Source organism: Sinocyclocheilus grahami, unplaced genomic scaffold (assembly GCF_001515645.1).
Source record: "Sinocyclocheilus grahami isolate Dianchi unplaced genomic scaffold, SAMN03320097.WGS_v1.1 scaffold419.1, whole genome shotgun sequence".
Classification (NCBI taxonomy): domain Eukaryota; kingdom Metazoa; phylum Chordata; class Actinopteri; order Cypriniformes; family Cyprinidae; genus Sinocyclocheilus; species Sinocyclocheilus grahami.
The window spans coordinates 299,536-309,478 of record NW_015505598.1 but is presented as its reverse complement, the minus strand read 5'-3'; the positions used below and the strand labels follow the sequence as shown (position 1 = coordinate 309,478).

Here is a 9,943-nt window from a genome sequence, read left to right as displayed (position 1 = left end):
GACCAAAGAACATGAAAGTGCCCATAGTCTAAGAATCACCCAAAAGTCTTCCTCGTGTGCGTTACAGAACACGCAAGTATTATCATGTCCAAGAATTTAGAAAGAGCCGCTTACATGGGTACATCGTGTGAAGTATTTTGAAACGTGCCACTTTAACTTTGTTCAAAATACAAGACGAGTAAGTATTTGAGCAGACGCGCGTGACGTCACGCCTGCCGCGGAGCTGCGTCTACAGCGCTCAGTGACGCGCCTGCGCACGCTCCAGCCGTCTGTGTGCTCCCCAGAGGAGGCTCTCGGCTTCCGCGCGATGGAAAACTCGACTGTCAGCAGCCGGCTGAGGACTGCGCTCTTCAGTCACGGTGAGGGACGCCTTTCTGTCTCAAACACGGCGCTATCGCGTCGCACTCCTGCGGGAGAGACTGCGCACAGTGAGCCCAGCTGATGCTCTCATCCACAGCTTCACCAACAAACCTAACTCAGTGACGGAAGCCGGGAGAAGTCCACAACTGTTTCTGATGCGTTTACTTCAGACGCACGAAGTGTTCGCAGTGGTTTAACTTGCTGCCTTTATCTGTCGGTGTAATAACCATAACTCACCTCATGCTGTCAGGTCAGAGCTCTGTGTGTGCTGTCTGCTAGTGAAGGCTGAGAGACTGGTTATTGCACGGGTGAAGCGCTGAGAGACTAGTTATTGCACGGGTGAAGCGCTGAGAGACTGGTTATTGCACGGGGGAAGCGCTGAGAGACTGGTTATTGCACGGGTGGAGCGCTGAGAGACTGGTTATTGCACGGGTGAAGCGCTGAGAGACTAGTTATTGCACGGGTGAAGCGCTGAGAGACTGGTTATTGCACGGGGGAAGCGCTGAGAGACTGGTTATTGCACGGGTGGAGCGCTGAGAGACTGGTTATTGCACGGGTGAAGCGCTGAGAGACTAGTTATTGCACGGGTGAAGCGCTGAGAGACTGGTTATTGCACGGGGGAAGCGCTGAGAGACTGGTTATTGCACGGGTGGAGCGCTGAGAGACTGGTTATTGCACGGGTGAAGCGCTGAGAGACTAGTTATTGCACGGGTGAAGCGCTGAGAGACTGGTTATTGCACGGGGGAAGCGCTGAGAGACTGGTTATTGCACGGGTGGAGCGCTGAGAGACTGGTTATTGCACGGGTGAAGCGCTGAGAGACTAGTTATTGCACGGGTGAAGCGCTGAGAGACTGGTTATTGCACGGGGGAAGCGCTGAGAGACTGGTTATTGCACGGGTGGAGCGCTGAGAGACTGGTTATTGCACGGGTGAAGCGCTGAGAGACTAGTTATTGCACGGGTGAAGCGCTGAGAGACTGGTTATTGCACGGGGGAAGCGCTGAGAGACTGGTTATTGCACGGGTGGAGCGCTGAGAGACTGGTTATTGCACGGGTGAAGCGCTGAGAGACTAGTTATTGCACGGGTGAAGCGCTGAGAGACTGGTTATTGCACGGGGGAAGCGCTGAGAGACTGGTTATTGCACGGGTGGAGCGCTGAGAGACTGGTTATTGCACGGGTGAAGCGCTGAGAGACTAGTTATTGCACGGGTGAAGCGCTGAGAGACTGGTTATTGCACGGGGGAAGCGCTGAGAGACTGGTTATTGCACGGGTGGAGCGCTGAGAGACTGGTTATTGCACGGGTGAAGCGCTGAGAGACTAGTTATTGCACGGGTGAAGCGCTGAGAGACTGGTTATTGCACGGGGGAAGCGCTGAGAGACTGGTTATTGCACGGGTGGAGCGCTGAGAGACTGGTTATTGCACGGGTGAAGCGCTGAGAGACTAGTTATTGCACGGGTGAAGCGCTGAGAGACTGGTTATTGCACGGGGGAAGCGCTGAGAGACTGGTTATTGCACGGGTGGAGCGCTGAGAGACTGGTTATTGCACGGGTGAAGCGCTGAGAGTTTGAGACGCTTGCCAGTGCTGGGGAGTAACTAGTTACATGTGACAGAATTAGGTCACTTAATTACAAAATAAATGTAACTGTAATCAGTGGCAGTTACTGAGAGAAAAAAAGCGTAATTAAAGTTATGAAAATATTAATGATTACATATATTCACATCTGAATATTTTCACACATATACAGATGTAGTTGATTTCTTTCATAAATCGCATTGACTGCTCTAAAATATGAGACACATGCTCATGCGATCACTGTGTTATTCCCTGTTTGGGTTTATATGCTTTATTTTTAAGATGAACAGTTTGTCCAAGACACTGTCAGATATCAGTGCTTCGGTCATAGCTGTGAAAAGATTTGATTTCAGAAACAGTATCATAGCTACTAAACTATATCTTGTGATTTTAAACCTGTATTTATCCTCAGAACGATCTTAAGGTAAAAAGAGGAGCTAAAGTCTGATTCTGTGGTGGCTGTGCTTCAAAATGAAAGAATTATAATCTTAAAGTGAAAGTCTGACAGTAATCAGAGCACTACTGTAATGTTACCCTGCCTGCTTTACATGCTTCAATATTATTAACTGTTGAAAACATGCTTTAGGTATTTAGAAAAAAGTAATCAAATGGAATCAGTTACATTACTTTAATAAAGTAATTGAACTAGTTACACTACTTATTACTTATTTAAATAGGGTAACTTGCAATCTGTGACCTGATACATTCCAGACTAAGCTTCTGAACGCTGTCTGATGTGGTGTTCTTCACACAGTGTGTGTGTGTGTGAGTGTGTGAGTGTGTGAGTGTGTTCAGTCTCTGACACCGAGGTACAGTGTTGATGATCACATGATCAGATTCTGGGAAGCACAGTGCAATGGAAGGAGATTCCAGCAGCACTGGTTGATAAGACGCTGCAGAAGGAGAGGAGAGGTGTTACGTCACGATCCTGTGGAGAGAAGAGCGGGCAAAGCAAGCACACTAACTGTTGACCATCTGCACTCACGCTGCTGTAAGCCGCTCTGTCCAGCAGGACCGATGCCTCCTGCGCAGACAACACACAGTCAGACGTTTGCAGTGACTCTGATCTCAATAGATCGCTGTTATATTACTAGTACTGTTACTGCATCGTGACATGACCATATGAGATGCTGCATCCCACAATGCAATGCACTTGCACTGCTGTTTGAATATCTTTATGATTGCACAATGTGTACAGTGTTTTACATGCTATTTAAACAATAGCCAGCAGTGTTGCGAGTATTGCAGCTGATGCAGCATGCTAGTGTTCGCTTCCGAGCTCTACAAGCCATCAGCGCCGTCGAGCATCATCTGACTGCAGGGTCACATGCAGACACATGCAGACAGCAGGAGTATATGCACAGACAGCAGAGACCTGGCTTGTAGAAACAGAGCAGAATTATGTTTACAGAGAAAGTCTGCTGGAGGATTCAAAAGAGAAGCTTTCAGAAGAAATCTCGGGTAACTGCATGAATTCACCATGGGTTAAGATTAGGATTGTGCTTCTTATTACCCAGTTATTGTATAGTAAGAGTTGTTATTATACTGATACAGTGCCCGTCCTTTTGCAGGTCCTTTTCTCCTGTTCTTGTTTGACTGAAATTCTCTTTTCTTTATGAAGCAGTGTAAAAGGCCCCGGAGATGCATGTGTTGTGCATGTGCTCTCCATCTGTGAAGGTTTAACACGTAAGATCAGGAAAATGTCCATCATCACACCACAGCAATCCAGACGACGCGCTCGAGCCTTGCACTGATTTTGACTGCAGTATTATTGTGTCTCGTTGGCATTATTTCGAGTGAGTTTGATACTGAAGTGTGTTTTCTGCTCTCTCTCTCTCTCTGGGTTGCTGGTGCTGTCGGATCTGTACTCGCCTCGCGCTCGATCAGATGATGAGGTAAGCTCTCTAACCGCTGTGTGATGATTTATGATGGAGAATAGTAGCACACTGTACTGCTCATACTGTACTGTATACTGCAGCGGTTTACTTTTATTCACGATCCTAACCAAACTGGGGACGCCAAATGCAAACGTTAGAGAATTCTTTACTTAAAGCCTTTATGTATAATGCATTATAAAAGTCGTTATAATACATTCATTATGCCTTGTACCTTATGCACCTTATAATGCATTGCACAATCTTGTGAGTAATTGTAACCACAGTTTATACATTATAACACTTATCAATTCATTGTTACACTATGCATTTTAAATTTGGTTATAATTACACGACCAGTCAAAAGTTTCTGAACAGTCAGATGTTTAATGTTTTTTAAAGAATTCTGCTCAGCAAGCCTGCATTTATTTGATCCAAAACACTGCAAAAACAGTAATATTGTGAAATATTTTTCCTTTTTAAAATAACTGTTTTCTATGTGAATCTCTGTTAAACTGTAATTTATTCCTGTGATGAGCAGCTGTATTTTCAGCATCATTCCTCCAGTCTTCAGTGTCACATGATCTTCAGAAATCAGTATAATATGCTGATCTGCTGCTCGAGAAACTATTATTGTTGAAAACAGCCGAGTAGAACTGATTCGAACTGATTCGCTGAAATCTAAACAGGGAGGATAATAGGTGCGCACCAGCCAATGAGATTGTCGTTAGTGCATTAGCTCCGCCCACTACAGGAAAACCAGGCAGTTCTTAAAAGCTGAAGAATTCCACAGGAACTCTGTTATTTTACACAGAATAATTCACACAATCGGGGGGAAAAAAAATATAAAAATCTTGGATTTGGATCGGCTCTCTCTGACCGATACCCGATCCGAGAAAAATGGCACTATCGGAGCCGATACCCGATATGAATATCGGATCGGCGCATCCCTAATTTTAGCCTTTAATAACCCTTCATGATGCATTATACATAAAGGCTTTAAGTGAAGTGTTACCGATTCCTTCACTGTACTACACATGATGAAGGACCTCTATCCAGACGTGTCACAGTGTTGTCACATAAATACAGAAAATAACCAATCATCAATCAGCAGGAGTTGTTTGGCAGATGTTGTAGCTTCTCCGTGTTCTGTATGAGCAGTGTGGCTGTTTTTCTCACGCTATGAATCATGATGAGAGATGAGTTCTCCTGCTGTGAATAAAGCCTGAGCAGTTTCTCATTCCTGCTGCTGCTCAAGAGAGGGTTTGGTCACTGGTTTCACCGAACCCAGTTTTTCCCGTCCGGTTCTGTGGAATGCTGCCGGATGATCTCGATGAGCGCGATCGATCTGACCTTGATCCGTGTAGAGAAGGCTCTCGAGTGACTCGTGGCTCTGCAGCTGTGTTTGAACGTGTTGATCTGTGGCCAAACAGTGTGTTGGTGTCAAGAGCGTCTGGTTTATTCACGTTGGTATTCAAAGATGCTGCTTCAGATGCTTCGCCTCGAACCCCTGACTCTGAGCTGAATCAGCTGCATACAGAGCTCCGATCATCTGCTCATGGAAGAGTTTCATGACGAACACTGGCTAATCTGAGCAGAGATCTTCTGAAACTCTAGAGGAGACACATGTGGGATTTTTCTTTTCTCTCTCCATTTCATCTCATTGATGTTCAGGAGAATCAGTAAAGCTGTTAAACAGTTTTGTCATCTTTCTTTCCTATGCTGACGTTGTTCTTTGCTTGTAATAATATCATCTCAGTTTCCTCGTTTGTATTTTCTGCTCCATTAGAAGAGCAAAGATGGAAACATGCTCCGACTCTAAAAATACAATTTGTCACATCACAGTTTTTCTATATGCTATAAACATGCCATGCAATAGCTAAAGGAATAGCTCAGCCCTGAAACAGCCACCCTCATACAGCATAAAAACACCATAAAAGTGATCCATGCATTATGTTCCTACAAGCCCTACAGCAGCTTTGTGTGAGGAACGACTCAAAGATAAGTCACTATTCCCTGAAAATATCCCGCTCTGATGAATCTGTCCTAATGCATCGCACCACAGAAGACAATCGTACATGTTTGGAACGACATGAGGATGAACAAATCAGGGCAGCGTTTTCATTTCTGACTAGAACCTACTGATGAAGCATAGCTTCCTTCATAGACTATTCTCAAATGCTGTACTTTCGCTAGCATTCCTGACGGAAGACCCAGTCTGTGAAAGTGGCTGCTGTGAATTCTGTCTGAGAAGACTGACCGCAAGTGTGTTTTCCAGCCCATGACAAACCTCTCTACAATAACATGCTATTCATAGCATCTGCACTGTATTATGTGCGTTTCTGTCTTTGTGATGGATGTTGGTGATGGTTGTGGCTCTGCTCGTCTCTCCTGGGTGTGGTGCTTCTAGTGCAATAAACACAGAAAAAGGCCGGAACCGGCAGAGAAGCCAACTCTGAGGTTATGATGTAATCTTGTCCCGTTTCAGATTCGCAGACGGCTTCTGACCGCAGATATGTGCCCGCTGTACAGTGTGTGTGTTTGATGCCTGCGGTTGCTGCCTATATTTGGTCTTCATTCGGCCTGTAGCTGGCCCGTTGACTCGCGCACGCTTGCAGTCTGTGTGTTTCTCTCCGTTGGAAACACCCAGCGGTTCCTCCCAGAACCTCTCCGATCTGCACGCCCAGTAAATATCACACAACAAAAGCATCTAGAGCAGGCTTTATGAGCGATGACGTCACGCCTCGTGGCATCTCTCCACCCTCCTCAAGACTTTCACTCCATACTCACTATAGCTCAGCTCAATCGTCTATCAGCTGGCCTTCCTGCAAATGAAGCACTGTTTCTTAACCAAGTACATGGGCTCTGTGAGTTGGAGTGAGTTGACATGATCTTTTTTGACAGCGGTTACTGGAGTAGAACATCTGTAGATCCTCAGGAGGATTAAATAATGATTGTTTTTTATTATTATTATCTAAATAATTATTATATTATGGCTGCAGAGAAAATGTTCTAATTATAAAACCTGTATTTATTCCAAAAAGCCCCCAACAGATGGGTGCTTGCATATATTTGTCATAGTGTTGATGAGTAATTTTAAATTATGGAATATGTGTCTGCAGATAATAATTTACATAAAACACATTTACATCCTCTTTCTCACTCACTCTCTTATTGGCTTCTTGCAGGGTGTTATTTTACTTAGTTATAAATAATACATATGTGTGTGTGTATGTGTCAGTGTCAGTGTGTGTGTGTGTGTCAGTGTGTGTGTGTGTGTGTGTGTGTGTGTGTATGTCAGTGTGTGTGTCAGTGTGTGTGTGTGTCAGTGTGTGTGTGTGTGTCAGTGTGTGTCAGTGTCAGTGTGTGTGTCAGTGTGTGTTTGTGTGTGTGTCAGTGTGTGTGTGTGTGTGTCTCTCTCTGTGTGTGTGTGTGTGTGTAAGATCATGTGACACTGAAGACTGCAGTAATGATGCTGAAAATACAGCTGCGCATCACAGAAATACAGTACAGTGTAACAGATGCTCACAGAGAAAACAGCGGTTTTACATTATAATAATATTTCACAATTTTTACTGTACTTTGGATCAAATAAATGCAGCCTCAGTCTAAAGTGTTTCAGCATCAGAGCTGCTCATAACTGATTACAAGGGATCTGGATTATGTAATCAGATTCCAAAAATCAAGTACTCGTAATTAGATTAAATTACATTTTAAAATACTCCTAATCAGACTGCAGTTACCGTTTTAGAGATTACATTACTACACATTACTTACACAATAGCAATCATTTTCATCTTTTAAATGTTCCTTTCTAAAACAGCCGACCGCTTATATAAAAATACATATACAAAAATCATTTCAGGTTTAAGAAGTGTTTCAAGATGAAATCAACTACTGATGAACACATTAATTTTTATTTGAGTGATCAATCAGTCGGTTTCTTCATCGTGTATCACTTTGGAAGGTGTTTGTCTTTCAGACACATTAAAATGCACACATTCATCAACTTTGTTGTCATCTGATCCTCTTTCTGCAAATATATTTTCATCTGAAGTACTCTGAGATTTTAAAATAAATATATATATATATATTTTAATAATGAAGTGTCACATTTGCATGTTCATATGCAGGTAAACAAATACAATATTTCAATTTTCTTCAGTAAGTGCTTTATTCTTACTCATTTTAAAGTTAGTTTGCTGCCTTCAGCGAATAATAATGCTGTTACTTTGTAGACATCATTCACAACAACAACGACCTGAAAACTCTTGTCTTCGCTTTATTTGAATTTGTATTACATTTTAAACAATACCTTAAAAAATAATAATAATATGAATTGTCCTGCAACTGGGTTTATCAGATGTACTACAGCTCCTTATATGAAATGATAACACATTACATCCTAATAATGCAAGCGGATGAGTGTGTCTGTGCACAGATGTTCCAGTCGTCGTCTCTCTGGCTCAGCCGGGTCTTGTGGTCTGGAATGACTCTGGAATGTCTGTGAACACCCAAAGATGCTGGCCTTACAGAGGCTTTTCTATAAATACACTCCGGCCTGGTTCTCATGGCTCTGTGTGACCCCAGAGTAACAAAGTAAAGGATATGCTGACACAGCACAAACACACATTTAATCATCATCATCATCATCATCATCATCATCATCAGACAGCAGGCCGCTCTCCAGAACGGAGCCGCTTCATCCCGGTCTCAGGAGGACACCAGTTTATAAAATAGCACTGAGGCACAACTATGCAGAAGCTTTCCCAGAACACTAAAATGACAAGATGAAAAAAAATAAAAGATATAGCATTCATTAAGTAGTATGTTCACAAAAATGAATAAATACTGAAACAAATGTATTGCTTATTGTTAGTTAGTTAATGCATTAACGGTAGTTAATGGGATCTTCTTGTAAAGTGTTACTGCTTACATCTAAAAAAATTATTTGTAATGTCATGTGCACCTGAAAAAAAAATTGTAGGCAAAACAATTTTGTACAATAACTTACTCTTTAAAAAATATATGATTCAAGCAATAAAATCCATATTTTGAGTGTATAGCTGAACACATTTGGTTCGAAGAAAGTTGCATTAGTTTATACTTCAGTTGCATTAAACTTGCTGGTTTTCTTCTAAAATGTTCTCGACCCAAAGAAGATTGTGAAAGATGTTATGGGCACATAAAAAACCAGTGACAGCTCACATCTGCCAGTCTCCCAGTTCCCCGTCCACGAGCCCAGAACAGCTTCAAACATCTCGAACTAAAACCTGGCTCTATCAAAAGGAAGAAATATTCCTGTCCTGTCCAGCTGGAAATGATATTTTGTCAAAGGAGACATGCATCTACAGCGGGGTGCAGTGAAGTTCAGATTTTGCAATCACAACAGGGTGTGTTCAGACACACACACAATGAAAGCATGATGTAAGAAATTTATGAACAAAGATTGCAGACGTTAGTCCATATCATGATCTGAATTTGATCAGCTGTGCAGCGCTGCTTCTTGATTGTTTAATTCAAATTGCCCAAATTCCGTGACGTTCCACATTATTCAGTGAACTGTGGCTTTATGCCTGGACTCTGTCCGCATCATAGGGCTCCAGATATGTGGACAGTGTAGCCAGGAAACAAGTTTTTATGTCCATTATGTCCACATTATGCCACATTTTGCGGTGTGGGAGGAAAATACTATATACATATTCATTATATTAATAAACTGTATACTGAATTTGATATTTTAATAGCATCTTAATACATTAAGCCATGTTAAGTGTTTGTGTTTTTCTACGGGTGGAAGACGCTTAACGAGAGACTTTGCGCATTGCATTCATATTCTGCTGTTCTGTGGCCACGGATTTGCGGGTCTTGTCTTTTTCTTGCAGGACCCTGTAGGTTACGGTACTAAATTAGTTTTAATCGTTTAATCACCACAGCGTCTTGTCTCCATTGGCAACACAAACCATTTGTGTCGACTGCAAGTGACGTCGCAGGTAGCGGAGAGTGCAAGTGACTTAGTAATTTAGTTTCTTTTGTCTTGTCTTCACCACCTGGCTACTGTTGTAAAATGTTGAGAGATTCAAACAAAAAGTAATCAATAAATAGAACAAAATAAAAAATAATAAAGACTGCAAGT

The 9,943-nt window shown here is 42.5% G+C and overlaps 1 protein-coding gene across 3 annotated transcripts in view; it reads left to right on the top strand.

Annotated features, from left to right (window-relative positions):
* Positions 1 to 282: 282 nt before the first annotated feature.
* septin4b (septin 4b) overlaps positions 283 to 9,943 on the top strand; it is a 66,285-nt gene continuing 56,624 nt past the window's right edge. The window contains exons 1-2 of one of the 3 annotated variants that reach the window (XM_016232820.1): positions 283 to 359; positions 3,821 to 3,828. In XM_016232820.1, the coding sequence (XP_016088306.1) occupies positions 308 to 359; positions 3,821 to 3,828 (60 nt within the window). In that variant the 5' untranslated portion in view covers positions 283 to 307. The remainder of the gene's footprint in view (positions 360 to 3,820; positions 3,829 to 9,943) is intronic. The other 2 variants (XM_016232823.1, XM_016232822.1) reach the window with 2 other exon arrangements.